Source organism: Aulonocara stuartgranti (assembly GCF_965226115.1).
Source record: "Aulonocara stuartgranti genome assembly, chromosome: 7".
Taxonomy (NCBI): domain Eukaryota; kingdom Metazoa; phylum Chordata; class Actinopteri; order Cichliformes; family Cichlidae; genus Aulonocara; species Aulonocara stuartgranti.
Window position 1 is genome coordinate 2,896,008 of NC_138945.1, and position 25,745 is coordinate 2,921,752.

Sequence of the window (25,745 nt, forward strand, 5' to 3'; positions counted from 1 at the left end):
TTCTGTTTTCTTTATATAGCACCAAATCACAACAAGTCACCTCAAGGTGCTTTATATTATAATGTAAAGTCCTTACAAGGATACAGCCAGCATGCATTAATAGAAAACTGTCATTTTATGAGGAAAAAGTGTCAGTTTATTTCAAAATATATTTATTTACACCTGCATAAAGTTAGGGCTGGATCAGGTGATGCTGAATTCTCCGTTAGTTATGCTACAATAGGTCTAGGCTGCTGGGGGCATCCCATGATGCACTGGGTGTTTCTTCTTCACTCAAATGTTTCTCTCTGTGTCTTTATAAAGCCTTATTAAGCTCAGGCTTTCTTCCACACTGTGTCTTTGGTGGCCCTCCCTCCCCGAGCCTGGTTTTAACAGGTTGCTCCCTGTTAAAAGGGTGTTTTTCTTGCTCATAAGGAGCTGTTAATTTTTGGACCTTTATCTTAAAATTCAAGAACAGTTGCATATACCAGTAAAACTGATTTGAATTATATCGATTGAGATCTCTGCCAGCACTTTCCATACAGTAACCTACAAACACATGTAGCGTGGGCCGCCTAACAACAGCATCAGCTGCTGTCACCATCCAACCTGAACTGTGCTAAAAGGACGGCTCGCCTAGCATACAGAAAAAAGAATGACCTTTCCTTTGATAGAGCAGCATCTTTATCGGTGACTCACCCAAACTGGCTAATTACTAATGATGTAACAACTACAAATTGTAACTTAATATGATAAAATTATATGAATATATCACATTATGGTGACAGTAACTTCCACATCTTCCAGTTTTCTTGTAGTTTCTGGCAAATTTGAGCAGCAACACATTTTATTTCATTTTCAGGCAGCCTAACTCCATCAGAACATTAAGTTACCAGAGGGACTCTATCTCTAATCGGATCTCTAGAGGCCTTGGGCTCTGCACAAGCACAGTCATCCTGAGGCTGCCAATCAGCCCCGGGAGGATGACACAGCGTTGAGGCTGAATGTATCCGGGAGCCATCGAGAGAAACTGTTGACTCAGGCTCGGTGTGGAGTGATTTACTGCAACCGTGTCTGTGTCGGGCAGGTTTGATTATCAGGCCGGGCTGGCTGATGCTGATCTGAACCACCAAGTCTAGAAAAGAATAGATAAATAAATGAAACACAGAGAGAAGTTTCTGGTTGTTACTGTACTGTGCCCTCTAAAACAGACATACAGCCCAGTTATCATTAACTTTGTCTGACTGCATCCATTTGTGATGCATTAATAGACGTTTTAAATGCCACCTTCCCCCTGGCTCCATTCTTCTAAAACAGCAGTAAAAGAAACCCACATCGGCAGCCTTCAATGAACCGTAAAAAGCTAAAGAAGGCATGCTTGGAGCTAAATGATCAGAATCGAGGGAGAAGAACTGAAAGCTGATTTGAGTTATGGTGGGACAAGCCAGCAGCAACTATGGTTTCAGAAACTGGCCCGAAATAAACTGAAATCTGTCGATTTAAATGTGTCCAATCTCCCCTTCAGAGTAATCACCTCATGCATGTTTGGACTGATTACAGCACTGCCACTATTTTTGGATCCCTCCTTGCAATCTTAACCTTTTCAGTGCTTTATTCAGTATCTATGTTTCAACAGATGAACAGAGACCTTCAGTAAAAGATCTGCTCTGCTGCCCCTGGTGGAAAAATAAGGTATTGCTTAGGTTATGGAGCTAAAGAGCTGAACAAGCAGACCTGCCAGCATCCAAGCTGACTGATGCTCCCTGTATTTGCTCGGGAATGGTGGATGTTTCCCCAGTAATTATACCCCTCCACATGTAAACAAGAACGCAGGCGAACTGCTGTGAGTGCGACGCTACCTGTAAAGGAATGTTGGCTGGATGTTGACTACAGGAGCTGTGTTATCTCAGTCTAAACTCCAATAGGAAGAGTGCACTTATAGGAAATATTGCACCAGATTTATTAAAGGTCACAAACACAGGTGCTTCTGCAGCTCGCAGAAGTGCATTGCATATTTGTAGGTGTTGAAAAGTTAGAGAGAAAATGAAGGAACCACTCGGACAGGATTTTTTTTTTACGTTTGCAAGAGCAATTTTCAAACTTTTCAAATAATGATATTTTATGCACCTTATGTGGTTGTTAAAGTTGCTGCTTTGATAATTTGGAATGAGGAGGGAATACATGCCTAACCTTTGGCTCCTGTAGTTGCTCAGCCAGATGTTTCGAGCTGAGACGCGTCTATTTCTGCTCCTTAATACTTCTGTTTAATGTAAGAGAGCAGAGCTTAACATGGAGGACCGAGAGAGGGGGGAGTGGCTCATTACACATGCATAAAGTTACAGGGAGCAGCAGAGTTGGCAGTGTTTCAGGGTATTAGTTACATTGCTACGCAGACATTGGTTCATAATGAAAACTTCAGGCAGCAGACGTCTGTGTCTTCACACAGCAGGGCGCATGTAGAGATCTGCAGCCTCACAAATCAGCTCTCATGTAGTCTTTTCTTCTTTTTCAGGTGTGAAGTGTGTTCAAAGAATGTCGTTCAGGGGTCACTGGATTTAAGTCAGAATAAAGGGGAGTGATGCATGCATGGATCAGGATCTGGTGGCAAATCATCTTTTGGTTTCTTCTATTTGTTCCTTCAACCTTCAGATTTTAACAGTTTCCCTTTTATCAGAACCTGCTGCTGCTTCTTCAGCTGCTTCCTGAAGTGTTATTCTGAGACATGTGCATGAACCCCACAGTTACACTGCTGTGCTGGTTAGTGGATCCTCCCTCCTGAGGTCTGATTGATGGTGCAGGGCATCTTTGAAAAGAACTGGCTGACGATTTGTTTCACAGATTATTCACCCGACAAACTTTCCAGTCCAGCACACAGCGTTTTGCAGTCAGGCTTATTAGTTCCACTTAGTATATTTGGCTCTGTGCATTTTTAGAACAGCTACAACCTTATGTCATAAACACACTATGATGTCATGAATATAAATGTGTCTGGTCACTGGCTGTGTTGTGCCTTCCTTTGTCTCACGGAAGCTTTTGTGGAGGACTCGGATGTGACTCCATATGAAGCATGAATGTCAAGCCTGCTACAGGTCTGATAATGCCTTTCTCCTTAGCTCCTCACAGTGCAGAGAGCAAGAGTGCTGCTGCATCATGCAGTGAGGTTATTCTCTATTATAGAGCTCTTTTGCCATATAATTACTCTGCATAAGCCCACACTGCAGAGACAAATTGAACACCTGTTGACATTAGCACAGCGGAGAGTTGGATGGTTTATTCAGTGAAGCAGAAGTAGTGAGGGTCCCTCTGTGGGGGGATGAGCTCACTGTCGCCACCACGACCGCAGTGCACGTCTTTCTGACCCAGATCAGATGCTCCCCTCAGCCGTCGGCCGCTCTGCCCACATTACTTGTTGGCCTGTGTGCTGAAACGGGGCCAAGAGTCAGTTGCCCTCTGCAGGGTTGACAGCAACGGTGAAGCAAAATGGAGCGGTTTCAGCGTAGAAGCTGAAACCGCTGGGGGCTGTGGAGCATTTTGTGTGGATGTGGACAGGTTACAACTCCGTGTGTGGAGTTTTTTGGAACAGCTGAAAGAGCAACCAAAGGTTAGCCAGAGTATTGACATTTTATTTCTGTAGCAAACACTTCCAGTGCCACAGGACCATCTGAAGCCTGAACTCAGCAGCACGTGGAATTCTATAGAGTCCCCGCCTCGACACGCACATCATTATTCTGATGAGTTTTTTACTTCGTGGTTTTCTATAAAAACATCAGGAATGACAGGGAAAGTCAATGTTTCAGCACACAGAGCTGTAGAAGCCCCTTTTTCAGATCAATGATTATGTAAATCGGCGGTGATATTTTGACAGAATCAGTTCTGCACACATGTCCCAGGGGCATTGCTCCTAATCTAACTATTTCATCATGTGTTGGTTTTGGCCCTGGGTTTAACTCAGAAAACACTCCGTTTGTTCTATTTCTATCTTCATACCAAACACAGACTACTTTTTCTTTTTTATCAGCGATTTGTTCGTGCGCTCCCTCGGTTTCTGCAGAAGCTCTCCGTATCTCTGGCCTGCACGCTCCTTTTAGTGATAAAGATTGCTTTCATGAAGCCTGATCTGCGCCGTGCTGGCGTAATATTGTGCATATTTAACACTCATTGTCTTTTTTTTTTTTCTCGCTCCATCACGACGGGTGGTTGTCTTCGCTCAATGCGATTTATAATTCACAACTTGTTTATGCCTTTTGCTGCTCATGTTCTCATTAAAAACTTTTAAAAACACAAGTCTGACAGCAAGATTTGTTCCACATTTCACCAAAGGAGACAGGCCGGGAGACAATTAGGGATGTAAATGTGCTGCGTTTTGTCTGGGTGACACCCGTACAAGTCAGCCAGACACAACTTCCCAGACAGCGGATGCACACGCACCCAAACTGCGAGTTCTCAAAGTCATAATGATGCTCTGTGATGTTTGCTGTGTAGTATTTGGCACATGACCCTGTGTTCACCCGTGAACAAAAATAACAAAGCCAAAAAAAGAAAAGACTTCTCGAAAAGATCACTGAAGACCAGATTTCTCTCCCCTTTATTTCACTCTCTTTATCTCCTCTCTTTATTCCCGCTTTATCTCCCTGTGTGTTTATCCCAGCACCTCCTCTTTTTATATCCTTTTTTGAATCTCTCCTTCTTTCATTTCCCCTTTTTCCTGATGCCATTCTCTATCTCACGCTGCACACCCACATGCTCAGAGGTAGATTGTTATACTCGAAGAATAGCTCCTTATACTCTAACCCCATGTTGTAAATCCTTTATAGAAAGTGTTGAGGTATTTCTGAAAGAAGCATGTATTATCTCTGAATTTGGCCCTGCCTGGGCGTCAGGCCAGCGCTACAGTTTCTGCTGTTGTTCTGCAGCAGCGCTTTGCTTTGGTAGGATAGAGGGAAGGAGGCTGGCCGGCAGGAGGGATTAGAACACAAATGCACAGGAGTGCAGGATTGCAATAGAGGGAACAGGAGTTTCTATTCAAATCAGCATTTCCCAGCATTTGTTTGTGAAATCCTAAGGTGCCTGCAGCTCAGTGTTGAGCAGCGCTATTGTGGAAACAATGGTACAATAATCTTCTGACCAAACGTGGCGAATTCTAGAATATTTCTGGAGAAGTGTTGCTATTTCCTGAAAGTTGGTCCACATTTGAAGCAGCTTGATTGTTGCACTTTGCTTTGTAGCTGACAGGTGGTCACTAGTGGACACTCCAAGTTCCGTTGTCTAGGTAACCCTGCGATGTATTTGCTGCCTCGCTCATACATCAGTCAGCGATGTCCTTCGCTGTTATTGGCAGTGGTTTGAATTGGACCCCTGAAAAAAAGTTAATATGAGTGGAGTTGATGTTGAGAAGGAAGAGCTCAAAGTAGCTAAAGTACCAGCAGAGATGGCCTTTGCTTCTCTCCTACTGACCCGTGATCCATGTAATTCCTTCACCTTTGAGACGGTGCACATCGCATCATACTCTGAAACTCACCGGAGGGCAAAGTAGTAAACATTTAGATATGCAGCTGTGGGCCGAAACACTAATAAAATACCTGTAGCTGGTGAAAGATGTTCGATTATTCCACATCAAAGCATTGTTTGAGTACTGTATCGACTTCGTTGTCAGGAAGGTTTTGTTTAGCACTGACAGTCAGTGTTTAACCGCTGCAAGATGTTAACAACAGCCGTGCAGAAGTTCTAGCTGCAGTAACATTTTGTCAACGTGCATATTTTTGCTTGGTGTAACAGGCCAGTGGGGTTAGCCTTTAAACATGACTTATTATGATCCTTTCTAACACCAGGTTTTTATTTTCACGATCAAGAGCAAAAATACTAAAGTCTGCAATAAACAACACATTTAGAATAAAAGTGCTGCAGGCGCCTGATGAAGACCTTGCACGATGAGGTGAGGAACTTTATATATTTACGACAGTGATGAAAAAAGAAGTTGGATTAAAACAGTACAAGACTCACATTGTGTAAGAGAAAATTGCAAGTTGCATTAATAAATCATAAATACTCTCTAAATATGAGAATAACAGCTGCATGGAGGTATGATACAAATATGTTTGGGGTCTGACAGAACGAAGAGTTATTATGCAGCTTTGAAGAGAATGGTAGTGTTCTTTATGGCAGCGAGGTGGAGTCTGAGGGAGAACAGAGACTAGATGCACTCGCTACCACAGACATAAACATCTCTGACATCTTGCTGCACATATTAAAGGCTCTGAGCTTCCTTAGTTACTTTAGTTCAGTGAGTTTTGCAGCATGCATGTATGCACAGCTCTCTGAAGCTCCCACCACAGCATCTCAGTCAGGCTGAGGTCTGTACTCTGGACCACTGCAGCACCTGGATACTTTTCTGTTGGACACTTGATGATGTGCTTGGGATCTTTGTCCTGTTGACCCAGTTTGGTCCAACCTTTAGCTTTTGGACAGATGGCCTCACATCTGACTCTAGAAGAATCCTCATGCCTCCACCACGCTGCTGACAGCTGGTATGAGATGTGCTGTGTTTCTTTTTCTCCAAATGTGCTGCTGTGCATGATGGACTAACATCTCCACTTTGGTCTCTGTCCAAAGGACATTGTTGCAGGAGTCTTGTGGTTTGTTCAGATGCAGCTTTCCAGGCCTAAGCTGTGCTGCTGTGTTCTTTTTAAAGAGAAGAGGCCCTGATAGCCCTTCCAAACCAGCCATGTCTGTCATGAACTTGAGCCTTTAACATGTTAACTGTGGCTTGTCTGAATCGTGAGTAGTGGAAGCAGGAAGATAGTGCTTAGCTTTTCAGGCACTGCTTCTGCATTTTTAGTTTTTATTCTGATAAATAATAATACGGTATAATATCCCACGTGTAGCTGTACTTCTGAGGTTGTATTTACCTAATTTTAGAACCTGCTGAGGGTGTGAAGTTTGTATTTATTATCTCCTCACACAGAAAACCTTTGAATCCAAAGACACTTTTTTCCATTACCGTATATGGCACAAAAGAAGGAAGAATCCAAACATGAGTTTTCTATGATGTGCTACCTCACACACACACCAAATATTGTTTTACTAAAACATGTATGACTTGAAATAACATTTGTCACATGTGTCATGAGCCTGGCTAGTCCTACATAGGCATGTAGGACAGCTTCCACTGTCAAACAAGTGCAGACAGATGAAAATAGCAGCATCTGGGTAGGCATCACCACTGTGTGCCTGTGATACCTTTCTATTCATGCTAATTCCATCAGCCAGGCTCAGTTTCAGCAGGTTTTAATCCCCTATTCAGAGGACACAGGTTTAACTGGCAGTAACCTGGCAGGTGCTGAAAATATCTCTACCTTTTTTGGGAGTCCCCACAGTCCTCACATGTCAGAATTTACATTTGTGTGTGTGTGTGTGTGTGTGTGTGTGTGTGTGTGTGTGTGTGTGTGTGTGTGTGTGTGTGTGTGTGTGTGTGTGTGTAACAAAGGTGTGGCAGTGCGGTGGCAGTGTAGAGGTCCTGCCCTGCTCTCGGATCGCCCACATCGAGCGTGCCCACAAACCCTACACGGAGAACCTGACGGCTCACGTCCGCCGCAATGCTCTGAGGGTGGCTGAGGTCTGGATGGACCAGTACAAGAGTCACGTCTACATGGCCTGGAACGTTCCACTGCAGGTAAACACACTGCACTCACTGTGTGTGTGTGTGTGTGTGTGTGTGTGTGTGTGTGTGTGTGTGTGCGTGTGCGTGTGGTGCTTCTTCTCCCTGTGCGGGGGTGTTATTGTGGACATGTTTATTTGTGTTCAGGGGTTGTGTTACAGATTTTCTAGCAGCCATGAATGCCACCATGGAGATCCACTAGAAAGTCAGTGGCACATAAATAACAAGCAAATGCATCTCTGAAGGATTGTTGTTGTGCAAGGATATACTGTATATAAAAGATGGAGCTACATTTTCGCTGTGGATTTTGGACAATTCTTAGCATGTTAGTTGTATGTGTGATGAAAGTTAGATAAAATAATTGAGCGTTAACTTACCAGATGACACTAGAGAGCTTGGTTATTTATTCTGTGTCAAGCTCCATCATACCGTTTCATGTCGTAACGTTGCACGTTTTAGCATTGAGATCGATTTGCTTTTGGACCCACCCTCAAGCGGTCATTAGAGGTACTACCGTTTTTGTCACTTCCTGTTTGTTTACATTTTCAGATGACAAGTCATTTGAATACTGTATAACAAAGATCTACAGTGTGTTTCTTAACCAGGTTTAGCTGACCTATCAAAACCTAACCAAACCCTCATAATCCCAAAAAGTTCACACTAGTTCAGCCTTTTAGTATCCATGTTTCAACCACGTGTGTTCAGGTCTAATGCGAAGTCAGACTCATATCTGAGTGATCGCACATATACCTAACTCACCCAAAGTAGTCCTTCAGTTCATAGCTAGTTTCATTATAAGCCTGTAGATCGCTCTTGTCTTCCAGTTTGCTCGAGCCCGGCAATAACTCTTCTCTGATATTGTTTTTTGTATGAGCACAGTGTTGCAGACCAGATTTACAGTGATTCAATGCAGATCAACCAGTAGATGCTCAAATTTGTAGGACCAAGAACAATTTATGTCTGTAGGGTAAATTTCCTCTTGGCAGGAAAACAATCTTTCGGGAACATTTCACATACTTTTTATGTAGATTCTGCTTTAACATCTCTGTTTAATTTCAGCCGTTCCTCACTGAGTATCGCACTCTTGTGAGGCTCCTTTTTAAACATTCCTTGCTGTTCTTCTGCTCAGTTATCATTTCCGACTCTTCCATTGCCATTCCAAGGATGTAGTAGTGCTCAAAGGACGCAGACGCCTGAATTCTGCACGTGTTTTTATTTATTGCTACGTCGAATGTAAGAAAATTGAAGCTCTTTTTGTATTTATCGTGTTGCTCGAGGTCATTGGGTGGCAGTAAAATGCTCAGCATGTAAAACTTGGATCTGTGTGTGTTTATTTCCTTGCCTAGAACTCAGGAATAGACATCGGGGACATTTCAAAGAGGAAGGCCCTGCGGTCAAGACTCCGCTGTCGACCGTTCAGCTGGTTCCTCTCCAACATCTACCCTGAGCTCCGATCCTACAGCGACACAGTTGCGTATGGCGTGGTGAGTTCCTGTGATCGACCTGCATTTCTGTCTTTGCCTATGTTGACATCCAGAATTAAGGGTTTATTCATTAATGAGTTCCCACTGGTTTCTGAATAATTCCCAAATCAGAACGTTATGTATTCCTGGGTATTTGTAGTCTTTGTGAAACAGTTGGCCCTGCAGTCGACTGGCAGCCTGTTGAACCCCACACAGCCCATGAGAGCTGTAGGCATTTTCTTTCTGTTCTAGTTTAAAACCTCTGTTTCTCGTACATTTATAGCTTTCCAAACATTTCCTGATGCTCCAGTGCTTCTGTTTTTTCTTTTGTTCCTCACTGATGTCCTCATGTATGACCCTGGGGCTGTTTCATGGACTTTTGCCTTCTTATGCACGACCACTACCAGTTTAGGATTTGGGATTCGCATCCAATACGATTGATACTTCTTTTCATGTTTTGGTGTAAAATAAAGATATTAGAGTGATTAAAGTCTGGATTTGAGTTGCTAGAAGTGATGGGGGGTTTCTCACCACGTGGTCTGTATATCAGTGCCTCTGCTAAATTATTTTGATTCCCTGTGGTGACAAAATATACCCTCTACCCAAAATGATTCATCTGGAAATGGTCACAAATGGACTTTCACAGTTAGGTCTTGTGCTCCTGCGAGTGTGCGCCTCTTATTTTGTTTTGTTCAGATTCTTCATGTCGATGCTTTTTAGAAATAACCTAAAATAGAAACAATACCCACCCTGTTATAGTCGTATCATAAACACCTCTTCATGACTTCCTGTAACTTTCCAGCTGCAAAAACACAACTTTTCTGTTAACCCTCAGTGCAATTGCACACGCACACTCACTTTAAATCACAGCAGCAGGTATGGAGAAGGTGAACTTTTTTTCTACCACTTAACTTCTGCATGACTATAACTCTCATCATCTAACGTCCGTGGGAGGATTTTGCATAATTGAAAAATGACAGTAATCTGTTGAAAGCGGAGCAGAATTATCCCCCTGCTCTGACTGCTCCTGCTGATAGAGGAAGAAAATGACTAATTTGGGACCAATTCCACTTACTAACCATTTAATGTCATTTTTAATTGAGATCTCAGTCACCCTTTAACCCATAAAATCTTTAAAACTTATAACTGGATTGTAGCTTGGGTAGACATCCAGTTTCTGCATTGATGAAAAAACCAAAACTTTTGCCACATTGTAACTTAAGTGTACCGAGGCATGGACTTCACTAGACCCCTGAAGGTGTGCTGTGGTATCTGGCACCAAGATGTTAGCAGCAGATCCTTTAAGTCCTCCGTGGATCGGACTTGTTTGGACTGAGATCTGGTGAAACCCCTCAAACCCGTTTTTGTGCTCCTCAAACCGTTCCTGAACCATCTTTGCTTCGTGGCAGATGGCATCCTGACTGGTGCCAACAAACTGTGATGCTCTGTGTATTCTGACACCTTTACATTTTTCAGCAGTTTCAGTTTTAGTAGCTTGTCTGCTGGGTCAAACCAGAGGGGACAGCTGTCACTTCCACATGCATGAAAGAGCCTTTGCCACCCATGACCCTGTCGCTGGTTCACCCCTGTTCCTTCCTTGGACCGCTTTTCATGACCCCTGCAGATGGAAACACCCCACAAATCTGCAGTTTTAGAGATTTGTCCCTTTTTCAAACCTCCTCAGATCCTCATGTTTGCCCATTTTTCCTCCATAAAAACAACTTTGAGGACAGAATGTTCACTTGCTCCCTAATATACATATCCAACCCACTAACAGGTCCTGTGCTGAAGAGATAATCAGTGGTATTCACTTCACCTGTCAGTGGCCACAGTGTTACACCTGATTGGTGTCGTGTAGAACAAAGAGCAAGACAGCCCATTTAGGAACAGATTCTCAGACATGAGATGGAAACATGACACTTGTAAGGGTTAAAAAGAAAAGATACAGCTAGATGATGAACCTGGTAACAAAATGTGGGTACAAAGTAACCCGCATAACCTCCAGGTTATTTTGACCGTATCCCACCAGGTGATATGATTATTCAAGCTTTGCCCAAAATTCACTTTCTTGAGTTTTTCTGAATGATAGGAAATCAGATAAAATGTGCACAGTATCAGTGCATGCTTCTGTTACTCTGAAATAATAATAACTCGTAAACTGAAATGAGGTTTGGTCTTCAGATTGTGGGCCCTATTCGAGGAAGCAGGTAAAACAATCTTTGAGTTTAAAAATCAACTCAGAGCCGCCAGAACAGCTGATCAGAGTTGCTCCAATCAGCTCTGGGAATGTTCACCCTGAATATGAACACGTGCCAGTGCTGACTGTTTATATTAAAAAACAGGAAGTTTAAAAAGGTTCATTTCGATTAGCTCCGTTGTCATGACAGACAGAATAAAACTTTGATACTAAATATATAATTTGTTAGAACATTTGCTGTCATTTATCCAAATGTAATTTTGATTAAATGAAGCTGGAATCTTATTTTTCTTCTTGATTTTTAATCTAATTACTCAGCTGTGACCCGACAGGAGAGACGGTCTGTGACGTTATTATCCTCAAGACAGTGTTTAATGAATAAAAACTGTTTTTTTCTATAGTTAATGATCATTTCTATGTTTCAATAATTTTTTAGTAAAAGCTTAATCTACTGATGAAATGTAACAACCTCACTTTTTTTGCTATTACTGGATAAAACCTCTGATCTAATGTTCTCCAGTTCAGTCATGGTTTCAGATTCCTGAAAAAAAACAAAGCAGGGCAACTTTCCAGGTTTTTTTCATCTAAAGTTTTATCATTAAAAAGAAGCACATTATAAGAACTGCTTCATTTTTTATATATATTGCATAAATTAGTATAGCTTAGATCAAAGGAGCCTTTTTAAACAAAGGAACAAATCACGTCAGGGAAATGAAGCCATTATGATTCAGACGGGATGAGCTGGGAAACGACCAGAGCTGAACCGGATCTGGTCTGAATCCGTGATCCGTATTCATTTTGGATCCCTCCTGCTGGGCCAGTGGACTCGGGTTTGCAGAGTGCATGACTGAACTTCAATCTGTGAACAAATATTACTACACTGTTCAGGACAGACTATGTTTAGCCGCATGCAAAAAGTCACTTTAAATATTTTTAGTTCAGTTTCATTGATCAGTTTCATCGATGATGCTGGTGTGAAACTGATTTGGTTCCAGGTTTGTGGAAGAGCCTGGACGTGATTTTCAGGCCAGGAAATTTCAAGTGGATATCCATTTGCACCTATGAAGTGTACTACATGAATACTATAATTGCTGTATAAACAAATAGCTGATTTGGAGGGGGTCAGGTGGGAGGCACTCACTGATTTTCTGTGGAATCACCCAAAAAGGAAACCACCAGGTTGAAGCCTCTTATTTTCAGGCATATGGGACATGCTTGTTCTCATCTCGTGGGAGAGCTACAGATGTAAGTTCTCTCTTTTATTTTATTTTTCAAATAACTTTGATTGTCTGCAAGCTGAATGCAAACAATTTTTGTTTTCCCACCTGTAGTTAAATAAAACCTTTCAGTTTTATTCCGTCTCTGTGGAACATCAATTCTGTCGCTGAATAGAAGAAAAGAGTTATGTGTTGATAGATGTGTGGGTGGTGGGGTGGGGTGGAGGGGCGGCTGGGTGGGGGGCAGACATTAGCGGCAGCAATTGAATCTCCAGTTCTGAAAGCAGCCTCCGCATCACCTCTTGTGCTGTTGTTCGATAAACACTTCAATCACAATGTGGGCCGGATGGAGTTATTTGTTGACACTACTGAGCACGTTGCCACGGTGACATGTGAGAGATGTAGATAGGAAGGTTTCATATTTGCCAAAAAAAACCAATATCTTGCGGGAGGTAGCAGTCGGAGAGAGCGCGACATGCGTTCTGATGTGACAACCATCTGTTTACACACTCATCTCTTATTTAGCATGAAGTCAAAGCTACAAGAACACACAGCTCACACAAGGCAAGCACTGAACACAGCACAGACAGTGAAGTCAAGAAGCCGTGCTTAAAGAAGGGAAACGGAGAGAAATTCAATTGGAAATGAATCTGGAAGAAGTCAGGCGAGAGCCACAACAGAGGAGTTACAGCCGTCTGTTAAACACGGTGGAGCATCTGTTATGGTTCGGGCTGCGTTTCAGCCGGTGGTGTCGCATGTCTTTGTTAAAATCAATGGAATTATGAAGAAAAATGCATGACAGCGATCCCAAACACACTGCAGGTGCAGTAAGAGCACACCTGGAGATAAAAACGCAGAGTGGAACAGCATCAGCCGTGGATCGGACCGCGACATTATTGAAGCAGTGTGGGAACATCTTGCAGGAGAAATGTTAGCCAACATCCAAAGAAGGGCTTTGAATGTTCTTCAAGAAGCCTGGAGAACTTTTCCTGAAGACCACTCAGAGAAATGAAGGGAAGGCCACCTCAGACTGTGCTGAAGAAAAAAGGTGATCGCACCAAAGCTTGACTTTTAAGCTCTTTGTTGCCTTATTTACTTAATTTCCATTCATGTTGACATGTTTTACCAAATCGCTGCTTCTATTTCCCACTCATGAAATATAAAGAATGGTTTTCTCTGACTTCTACACTGTATTATATGTTAGAGACCTTTAACCTCTGAAAATAACGTAAACTAAACTAAAATTTTAGATGTTATGGAGTGCAAAGGGGCATAGCATGGGAATACAAGTGCATCAAAAATTGCCTTCATGAGTGAAATGGCCCCTGATGTGATGCCTCCTGGACTCGAGAGCACGGCCTGATTGATGGAAGAGTTATCAGCTGGTGGAGTCCAGACTGATGTATCTCAACAACTATTAAATCCTCCTGCTTCCTTACCTCCACTGAGCAAAACACTGAATCATCCGGTGTCATCGCAGCCACCGGCTGTGTAATCGAGCCTGACCTCTGACCCTCTATGAAATGGGACAAAAGTAAAAACGAAATTCCCTCAGGGGATCGATAAAAAATCAAATTATTGCAGCGCTGTGATACGTCCGAAAGCAGCGTGAGATATTGGGAAACAGAAAGCTTCACTCAGCCTCCAATAATGGATCAAAAACACACTGAAACCTCCACAGGACTGTCTCTGACGTGATGCAGAGGAGCGCAGAGAGGCGATGGGTTGCATTAAGTAAACCAAGGCAGAGATGCGATCCATGATCCCGATGAACGGCGGGTTCTGTAGGTTGGCTGAGGCCAGCTGTGCTGCAAGTGGAGAAAATAAACTGTCGGAAATGAAAGTTTTGCCTGTCTGTCATTCATCATAAACTCCAAATGCTTCAGCTTTGAGACTCGGTTTGGTGTGAATGTGGACCCATCGAGCCGTTTCATTCAACTTTCAAAAGTAATGTTTGTATTTTGCCAACGTTAATGATGAATAAACCTGGAGCCGACCAAACTCAGACCAGAGCTTGAATACATACAGAGACATTTCTATTCAAATCCGCTCTTTTTAGAGGTCGTTTTTTACCGAAGCTCATCAGTTCAGTGTCAGCTATTAACAGCCAGGTTTCCTCAACGTGTGCATTCGTATCACATCAGTCCTCATGACGCTGCGGTTATCGCTGTTATCAGAGCTCTGCTGGTGAATATTTTACTTCAGATAATAAACAGTTTGTTGTGTGGAATGTGCAGGAATGGAAAATTTAGATAAACGTCACCCAAACTGAAGATGTTATCAAAAAAAGGTAAAAAACATCTCAGAAAACATGGAGAACTTAGAGACCTGAGTTATTAGCTTATGTTTTAAGAAACATCGTTTTTGGTAAAAATTAAGAAACTTAACTTCATTGACCACTTTTTCTATAATTTCATCAATTTTAGCCTAAATTAAGGAAAAACTATAGACTGTATAAAAAGACTACGAATATTTTCATGGTTTTTCAATTTTTAAAATCTTTACTTTAATATAAATGAATCATTTATTCTTGTGTTATCCACGGCTTTGTGACCGTTGATATCACATGGAATCTAAGCCATGACTAATTCAGTTCTATTGATTTTTATTTACATAGCGCCAAATCACAACAACAGTCGCCTAAAGGTGCTTTATATTGTAAGGTAGACCCTACAATAATACATACAGAGAAAAACCCAACAATCATATGACCCCCTATGAGCAGCACTTTGGCGACAGTGGGAAGGAAAAACTCCCTTTTAACAGGAAGAAACCTCCAGCAGAACCAGGCTCAGGGAGGGGCGGGGCCATCTGCTGTGATTGGTTGGGGTGAGAGAAGGATAAAGACATGCTGTGGAAGAGAGACAGAGGAAAATAATGCATGTGTGAGCGCATCAGTCATCGCACAAAGATTCATGACACTTCATGAATCACGAAGCAGCTTAACAGATTGTTATTATCCGTAAAGTGTTCAAGCGAACATGGTCAAAGTACAAAAATCTCTGCTGTATATTACCAAGGCTGGATTTTTTTATACAAATTAAACAGTTTGATTTCACGCTATGATATCGATACTGTAGTTTCAGGCATCTGGCTAATAGTTAATATTAGTTAATACTGATTACCAGAGTGAAATGAATACGCTGACTGGGATTCAAACTGTTAACCCTTCACTGCTAGCTCCTCTGCTGGCATCAGATTTGACTAAGTCATCAAAGTTTACTAACCTCAGCTCTATACTTAAGTTGCCCTTTGAGAGAATAACATAAAGAAGTGATGGCATGAAATGGAAATGCAGCAGAAACTAACACGATTGACTGATCAACAATTACAGACGGTCCAGATTATTATTCTGCATTTTGACTTATAGTTCCCTTCTAGATTTAATGACCACACCAAAGACTTTTAAGCAGCAAGCCACTGTATTTATAAAATGCTAGGGCTCATGTGTGCACACAGCCGCTGTTTTTCTGTGCACATGCTGCAGATGTATCGGAGGACTCGGGGGTTGAGTGTCTTGCCCAAGGTATATCTAACGTAACAGTATCCTACAGACACCAGGGTAAATTATTCACTTTAGGCCAAAACCCTTCCATGGGTAGCGTGGACTCGGATATTGGCTACAACATGGGCTCGATGCACAGCGATATTGGCCCTCTGGAGGATCCTCCCTCTCTGAGGGTTAGGGATTAATAGCACTGTACTCAGTGCGATAATTGCTAAGATCAGAAAACAAGCCATGAAGCAGAACAGACGGAGCAAGGACAACCTGAAGTTCTTTTTAGTTTTTCTCTTGCCTACTTTGAACAATTAGTTCATAATCTTTTGTGGAACGTGGCCAAACTGAGGAAATAACCTGTGACCCAAAAAGCAAAGATGCTCTTTCTTTTTGAAATATGACTCTGCAGCTGCCAAAAAAGGTGAATGTTAGTGTAAAGTGTTTGCATAACTCTCCTGGCGAGCAGTAATTAGCCCGCTGTGGTTCCATTTGTCTTCACTTTAGCCACACAGCTAAAGCTGTGTAGTGCACCACTCTGTCATAATGGAGTAATTAATAATGTAGAGAGACAGCCAGATAGAGAGGGAGAAGGAGACTGCTTCACTCGTCTTCCACTTATGAGAGGAATACAAAGACGCATCCATAAGGAAAACCAGACACACGTCGTTTAAACAGAGCGTCTTCTTTCTTTAACTTCATTTTCTTGGTTGTGGTGAAAGGACCACATCATCGCTGTCTTAGCTGGTTTCTTTATTATACTCCCAAAACACTTTCAAGCGACAGTAAAATAATGAATTTGGGTTTAAAGCGCACTCTCTCGGATGTAATTTGAGGGGATTAACAGCCCATTAAAAAGGAAGGGTTAAGGAATTACAGCTCTTTAATAAGTTGTCCCTCCAAAATATCAAAGGATCAAAAACAGTGGACTCAAAGGACGGGGCATTTCTCTTAAATTAGAGGGAAAAAAACATAAAATAACGTATAAAAATGTTTCAATGAAAAATGTCCTCTTAAAAGCACAACGTTTGACTTTTGTAAAGAGATTTCTTTTACAAAAACAGTTAATTTTTTGTTCTTAATTTCAGACCTTGTCCTGGTCGTCTGGGTCCTGTGTTTGTTTAGACTTGTGGAATATTGAGATTCTGATCTTCAGTTTAGGAGATCCTCTGATTTTATTGCATGTCTAGTTCTTAGTTCTTCTTTAGTTTTGTTTCTTTGGTGTCCAGTCTCCAGTCTTTCCTCGGTGTGTCCTCCTCTCTTGGCCCTGTCCTGTGTGGTTCTTGTGTTCTAGTTTGGCTGTTGCTTGCTTTTGTCTCCCCGCTGTGTCGTGTGTTTCCATGCCTGTTATTCCCCGTGCGAGTGTCAAGCTCACGTGTCTTTGCCTGAGTCTCAGTGTTCTTATCGCTTCCTATTTTATTTTGACAGTCCCTCATCTCATGTGCGTTATGTTTAGTTTTGCTTCCCTGTTTCGTTAGTTGGATTTGTTCCGGCTGTGTTTTCCACCTGTCGCCCATCGTCTTATGTATTTAGGTCCTTAGTTTTCCTCTGTTCCCCTTCACGTTGTCATTCCCTCCTCCTGTGTCCTGTTTGCTCTGTTATGAAATCGATTTAGACGGCAGTCTTGTCATTTTGTATTCCTGAGCTTCACTGCCTATAATGTCAGTTTTAGGTAGAGAAGCATCCCGTCTTCATTTTGACCTTCACTCTGTTTTTCAGTTGAAGAACAGCTTGAGAGACGACCTGTGTCTGGACCAAGGACCTGACACTGACAACGTCCCCATCATGTACCTGTGCCATGGTATGACGCCTCAGGTGAGTAAGTCGGCTCAGGTTTTCATTCTGCTCTCGTCCGCTCTGTCCTATCGCTTCGAATCCACGAGACACAGATAAATACTGATCGCACAGAGAAATCCCCCAAGGCAGGCTGTCAGTAGCAGATAATTAGAGTCCTCTGCAGTCTTTGTTAGTTTAAATGGGGGATTTGGAGAGAGTCGCCCTTGCATAAAGTTGCATTATGCAGCAGGGATGAGTGAGTGTTATCTTTTTCCACATCATAACAGAAAGAAGGCACAGTTAGCACATTGTCCAATTCTAAACAGAAACATTTTGTCATTATGCACAGCTTTTTAAAGCATGGTTTGATGTTTTGCTGTTGCTGATTGCTTTGTTTCTTTGGGGGCAGAAAAAACCCTGAAAGCAGCAGACAGACGTGTTATCGCTGTGTAAAGTTTCTCTGGCGCTTCGATTGAGTTCAGCTGTGAGTTGCCTATTGTTGGGTCCATGCAGCCTGGGTGTGTGTTGCTGTCACTTAACGCTGAAAACAATGCTAATGAGAGCGGAGGTGCGTACCAGAAAACTAAAACAAAAGCTTTAAGGTGGTCAGTTTGTTTTGTGGATTCAGTGCTGCAAGCAGCTGCTTTCAGATAACGAGTAAACTGATGCGTTGTTGGACTCGGTCGGGTAGCTTTGTATGATTCACAATGCAGTATAATTTAGTAACACCTGTGATAAAGGGCGTAACCCTTTAAAGCCGGTCGGAGCGGGCTACTTTTAAATCCCAGTAGCTCTGCAACCGCGTAAGCTAGCGCAATAATTTTTTTTTGCATATGAAACCGGAGGAGTTGTACTTACATCTTATGCCATCAGCTTGTCCTAGGTCACAGTTTCCTTCCACATAAAGCTTTGCAAAAATTGCATAAAAAGCGCTTGCAGCAACAAAAACATAATATTCCAGAAACACGCTTTGCCGATTCGATCAGCTGTTCATAACACTTCCTATGTTGGAATAGACGTCAGCGCGAACTTTTGCATGTCCGCCATGACCTGCCCGAAACCGGAAGTAACGTCATTTTTGTGGAAATGTAGTTTTTTTACTATCAGGGCCTCATGAGCCTATACTGGTGTTTTTAAAAGTTATGTTTGACTTTATGACTTTCTGTGTCGTTTCTGGGATGCTTAGGACTCATATTGCACTGCTGGAAATAGTTTATTTTGATGCACATGCTGTTTTTTGCAAATCTGCATTATAATATTTATTTTCATTTTTCCTGCAGTATATAAAAATTGGTGTATTTCAAAAATAAAACTATGAAGACACTCAAAATAAATTTCCTGTGGTGGGAAACTATTTTGTTTTGAGTGATAAGCCTCTTAAATTTCTCTAACTAGAAATATATGTTAAAAAAACAAAAACAATTTTCAATTTTTTTTGTAGTTTATTGCACTTTTTTGCAATTTGTGTAATTACTATGCACTTAATGCAGACATGTTATTAAAATTTGGGCTATAATGGTTGTATTGATGTATATCAACTTGAAATGCTCCCAAAAATGGCTCCACAGCATGTAAAAATATAATATAAGCTCTGGCGGACTTGGTTCTATGGTAGGTCTTAAAGGGTTAATTCCCCTGTAATGGGAAAAATGGAAAATTGAATTTCATGGTATTTTATTTCAAATTAAGTAATTATATTTCCCTACAAATACTTAAAGGTAGGTACATTAGAGGAAGGAAACACTCATTTAGAAAGCGTTTAAAGAGTAACTGTGAAAGAGAACAACTGAAGTCACACAGACCTGATAGTTAAGTACAGCCCGTCTCTAATGTTAGATGGAGAAACATTGTTTTTCAGCAGAATTACCATAGAACTGCACACTACGTGTAATTACTTGCAGTACCTACATCTACTTACAGTATAATTATTTCTTTCTTTCCTGTTAAACCTGACTGGTCACCCCCTCATTCTCATGTGTCTTCCTGTGTAAATATTAATAACTATAGTTAAATTTAAATGTAAATAAAATACCTTGAATTACCATGTAGTTACAGGGGATCCACTCTTAGTCATGGGGCGTATTATAAAGTGCTACCCATAATTCTTTATATCTTCTGCCGGGCCCTGGTTAATCCTCAGGTGGGGGACGTGTGTGCAGTCAGAGCCCAGTGTGTGAGATCTAAACACGGGCGCAGTCAGCTTATCAAATCTGGCAAGAAACTATGAGATGATATTCAACTTTGGGTAATTTACCAACAGGACAGAGGCAGCTTGTTAATTGTATTCAGAAAAGCATATAAATATATGCTGCAGGTCAAATATAGGTCATAGGTCACACAAGTGTAGACCTAGAGCAGCAGTCTGGCAGGCAGACACCATACAGGGAGTGCAGAATTATTAGGCAAATGAGTATTTTGTCCACATCATCCTCTTCATGCATGTTGTCTTACTCCAAGCTGTATAGGCTCGAAAGCCTACTACACAGCAAATCCAGCATGTCCAAATTAACACTGTCGGATTTGATTTCAACACTATTAAAGTGTCTATATGGGTCCACACCAGAGAGTGTTAATTTAACTCTTTTTGGAGAGTTGGTATGTTAACTCTGATTTAGTGTTAAACACCAAATCTGTCTGGAGTTGATAATTTAACACTTGGTGTTAAGAGTTTATATATTAACTCTCAAAGAGTATTTTAGTTTAACTACGTAAGAGTTATCTTCTAATTCATTCTAAAAAGCGGGAATTTTACTGTTCTGAACTTCTAGAAATTTCTTTTGGAAATAAACATTTACTAAAAAGATGCAATGGTTTTTGAAAAACATTTATTCTGAACTGTGCACCACAATTTCAAAACATTTTCTGAAAGATGTAACAGTATACATGTTCTCACTTTCATTAGAATTTTGTTTATCAAAAGGTCTGACATGGTAAATGCAAATAACAGCATCTCATCACTTATTTCTTCAATACAATATGCATGTCCTTCATTCATCCCTTTGTGGAACTTCAGCGCACTTCTGCTCTCCCCCATATTCCATCTTCACAAGCATATCCTGTGCGGAGATTGAATAAAAATTAGTTGACACTAATTAATGGCACAAATAATCCAGTAAACAATTGCAGCACAGTAAAAAAAAAAAAAGGAATCCTCTTTGAGCCATTACTTGTGTAAAGTATTTTCCCAAAAGACAAGGACACAGGCAACAGGTAATACTGAACTAAATGTAAAACCTCAACTTTTTTCATTTTTACCTAAACCGTGTGCACAAAACTCTGGAGGGATCTATGCTAACGTAGAACCCAGTCAGGACGTCAGCTACTGCTGTTTGCTCGTTTTTTTTTTATTTTTATGGGCGATCGTTTTCAGGCTTCAAGTAGCACCATTATACCAACATTTCACATTCTAGACATTGTTTTAGGCGTATTTGACCAAAAGTTTGACTGAAAATTCACATGCAAGCTTTTTTTCAAGGCTGTGGTATTTGCCCGCAAACGATACCTTTCAGCTAGCTAAAACGGAATATTATGCTATCAGCGAGCAACATGGCTAATGCCTTTCACACAGCTTTGTCTCAACTCCAAAGAGCCACAGAAGTAAAAGTTAATAATAATAATTGAAACAATCTTTGGAAAAAATGACTTACCAAGCATGGCAAACAACTCAAATATGTAGAGCAAAATGTTCTGAAACGGCTTCACTTCAGCTTCGATTGGAGCCGTGCTGGGGGCGGAGTCTGTGAATTTACTCTGTTGGTGTCATAGCCCCTCTAGGAGTTCAGAATTAAGAGGTCAAGAGTTAATGTTTCCATTGTAACACCTCCAGATTTGACAGAGAAACACTCATTTTTAACACTCGATTTTAACTACTATCATTTTACACCTCAGAGTTACATTAAAAGAATGTGACTCTGCTTAGAGTAAAATTAACTCTACTTTTGCAAGAAGACTATTAACACCAAAACATTTAACACTTTTGAATTTGCTGTGTACCAATTAAGCATATTAGGTGATGTGCATCTCTGTAATGAGAAGGGGTGTGGTCTAATGACATCAACACCCTATATCAGGTGTGCATAATTATTAGGCAACGTCCTTTCCTTTGGCAAAATGGGTCAAAAGAAGGACTTGACAGGCTCAGAAAAGTCAAAAATAGTGAGATATCTTGCAGAGGGATGCAGCAGTCTCAAAATTGCAAAGCTTCTGAAGCGTGATCATCGAACAATCAAGCGTTTCATTCAAAAATAGTCAACAGGGTCGCAAGAAGCGTGTGGAAAACCCAAGGCGCAAAATAACTGCCCATGAACTGAGAAAAGTCAAGCGTGCAGCTGCCAAGATGCCACTTGCCACCAGTTTGGCCATATTTCAGAGCTGCAACATCACTGGAGTGCCCAAAAGCACAAGGTGTGCAATACTCAGAGACATGGCCAAGGTAAGAAAGGCTGAAAGACGACCACCACTGAACAAGACACACAAGCTGAAACGTCAAGACTGGGCCAAGAAATATCTCAAGACTGGTTTTTCTAAGGTTTTATGGACTGATGAAATGAGAGTGAGTCTTGATGGGCCAGATGGATGGGCCCGTGGCTGGATTGGTAAAGGGCAGAGAGCTCCAGTCCCACTCAGACGCCAGCAAGGTGGAGGTGGAGTACTGGTTTGGGCTGGTATCATCAAAGATGAGCTTGTGGGGCCTTTTCGGGTTGAGGATGGAGTCAAGCTCAACTCCCAGTCCTACTGCCAGTTTCTGGAAGACACCTTCTTCAAGCAGTGGTACAGGAAGAAGTCTGCATCCTTCAAGAAAAACATGATTGTCATGCAGGACAATGCTCCATCACACGCGTCCAAGTACTCCACAGCGTGGCTGGCAAGAAAGGGTATAAAAGAAGAAAAACTAATGACATGGCCTCCTTGTTCACCTGATCTGAACCCCATTGAGAACCTGTGGTCCATCATCAAATGTGAGATTTACAAGGAGGGAAAACAGTACACCTCTCTGAACAGTGTCTGGGAGGCTGTGGTTGCTGCTGCACGCAATGTTGATGGTGAACAGATCAAAACACTGACAGAATCCATGGATGGCAGGCTTTTGAGTGTCCTTGCAAAGAAAGGTGGCTATATTGGTCGCTGATTTGTTTTGTTTTTGAATGTCAGAAATGTATATTTGTGAATGTGGAGATGTTATATTGGTTTCACTGGTAAAAATAAATCATTGAAATGTGGATATATTTGTTTTTTGTTAAGTTGCCTAATAATTATGCACAGTAATAGTCACCTGCACACACAGATATCCCCCTAAAATAGCTAAAACTAAAATCAAACTAAAAACTACTTCCAAAAACATTCAGCTTTGATATTAATGAGTTTTTTGGGTTCATTGAGAACATGGTTGTTGTTCAATAATAAAATTATTCCTCAAAAATACAACTTGCCTAATAATTCTGCACTCCCTGTAATGGAAACAGGGTTTGGTAGTTAACAGCCTCCAAAGACTGTAAGCTGTGCAACAATATTGTGGCGTTGCTTTCTGTAGCATGAAACAAACTCCATCCGTGCGTGTGTGTGTGTGTGTGTGTATTTTTATAATGCAGCTGAGTTTGTGTGGGTCTCTATGAAAACCTTGTGCGCTGTCCATGGTCCTGAAACTATAATAGTTTAATGTGAGTGTCACAAAACTTCGTTGAGGACAAATGTTGTTTGTAAAGTGTATTAACATAAATCCACAGATCAGACTGACACCCATCAAAGAGTCATTGCTGGTGTTGCATGACTCCTTTAACTTTTTTATCACGTTTATCTGGTATTGCAAATAAATTTAGACGATTGGAGAAACGTCTCTCTTCAAACACTCGCTCTAAAATCTGTGCGAGGCCTCCTCCGTGCAGCAGTAACTGCAACCATATCAAGTGCAAAAAGTTAAGATGCTTTTTCTGCGTTAAATATCACCTCAGTTATCGCCAAACTGCACGTCAAAAAGGTTAGCAAATCAGCTGGCACACGTGGTTTAAATGTTCTCTTATTTTCTTGCTTGAGAAAGGATCTCCCAGAAATGCATATGCAAGAGGCTGCTGCAAAAATCTGAGCTGTCGCTTCTCACATGCAGTCTTCTCACTGCGCTCTCTTTGTAAATAACAACAGTTTGTTTTGTTTGTTTTATGCCAAAACCCAGTCTGCACTAGCACAACACGTTAATGCTTGAATCTGTTTCTTAGGACAGTCTAAAGTTCACAAGTACATAAACTCTGGGCATGTATAATATGAGCACTCACCACTGGAATTATATATATGACAGGTAATAAGAAAAATCATAACAGGTCTCCTTTAAACACTCTAGTCAGAAGGAAGTCCAGCTGAGTCCATCAAGCTAAGAACTTAAAACGGAGGTGACTGCATAGTCACAACATCAGTTATTTTGAGCTATGGACGCCTGCCGTCACGAGTTAGACGTCTAATTACACCATAGATTTAAAATGAAATGCAAGGAGACCCACCACCCAATAATAAGGTTCACGTTCTGCGTGCTGTTTTAGTTGCGACGGGAAACTTTTTAGCCTCTGCAGCTGAAAAGTTCTGCTCAAGTCACCGAGGCCAATCAACAACTCTATCAGCTCGCTGCAGATTTAAGGTCATTGAATTCTGAGGGGCGGTAAAGGCTACGCTCATTGCCTTCTTAATGCAGACCGGAGAAAACAATTTAAAAACTGAGCGAGCGGGACTGTGCATTGCCGCTCTTCTCTGCTTTGAACAGCTCTGCAGCCTCACAAAATTAAAAATTCATATTAAATTGTCAGTATTGTGTAAAGAGGCTCACATAATCAGAAGTAGACGCCTACGTAGTGCGCTGCATCGAGGGAAGCTTTCTGACACTCCAAACCTCGCCTCCATTGTCACTAAAGTTAATAGCTTTGACCGGCGCCTTGATGTCGGAAACATCCAACTTTCTTTCTGGGTCACACTCTGTAATACAGCATCAGCTGCTGAAACAGCTGTGTTTGCATTTCCTCCCTCACCCTCCGTCTTTTTGCCTTCCATATATTCTCTCCGTTGGGGGAAAGCATAATCAGCAGGTGCTGATAAAGAAATTGAGTGGTGCCTTTTTTTTTATCTCTTACTGGCTTTTTTTAAATCTATTTTTTAAATGCAAGAAAATGAGACGGGCAAAGCCACCGTGAAGGTTTTGAGCGTCTTCTCATCACAATAAAAAGCTTCATTCTAAGTGTGCTGGTTTTGCTAAAATTAGGTTTGGCAGGTTGATGCTTTATGAAAAGTTGTAACATTTGCAGCATGAGTTTGGCTCAGGCTAATCACAGATAGGACAGGTAAATGTATTCAGCCTCTGGCAAAGCAGAGTGCCCTCAGTCCCAGTCAGCAGTGCCTAAAGTGGAGGCCTGTGAGCCAAACCTGGTCCCTCTGGGATGCAGCATGATGCTGTATTATTCATGCACCTTATATGATGTTAACGCGGCTCTTCTAACAAAACTCACTTTTCCCGGTTAGCCTTGGTGAACAGATATTTAGGTGTTAAAATACATAAAATAAATAAAATAAAATTCTTTCAAGAAATTTCAGCTTCCTCAAAAGAAAAATGACTTGAAGCAAGCCATAATTTACCTACTGCTCTGTGCAGTGTCTTCAGATAACAGGGATATTTAGGGGCTGTGCTGGGATAAGTGAAGATAGGAGCAGAATATCGTTACACAGTACAGAATCAGCAAAGGGGAACTAATCACTTTATAGACCCCGGATATTTAGGCTTTCAGAATCAGAGGTGCGAGTGCGTACTGCACAGAAAATGAAATGGAAGTTATTATCTATCCTGTACCTGCTGTGCTAATCATCATGGGATTAGAGAATGTTAGTATATAATGGATAAATCCATAATCTCTTATGTTAATGGATATTTTTATACACATTCATGCATGAGCTGCCACTCCTCGAATTAAACTAATGAAATTTTAGGCCTCTG

At 41.4% G+C, this 25,745-nt stretch overlaps 1 protein-coding gene across 1 annotated transcript in view; it reads left to right on the forward strand.

Annotated features, from left to right (window-relative positions):
• Window positions 1-25,745, forward strand: part of LOC309710873 (polypeptide N-acetylgalactosaminyltransferase 18-like) — a 193,807-nt gene that overhangs the window by 143,929 nt on the left and 24,133 nt on the right. Inside the window, exons 7-9 of the mRNA XM_082540699.1 lie at window positions 7,463-7,648; window positions 8,980-9,117; window positions 17,726-17,821. Of these exons, the coding sequence (XP_082396825.1) occupies window positions 7,463-7,648; window positions 8,980-9,117; window positions 17,726-17,821 (420 nt within the window). The remainder of the gene's footprint in view (window positions 1-7,462; window positions 7,649-8,979; window positions 9,118-17,725; window positions 17,822-25,745) is intronic.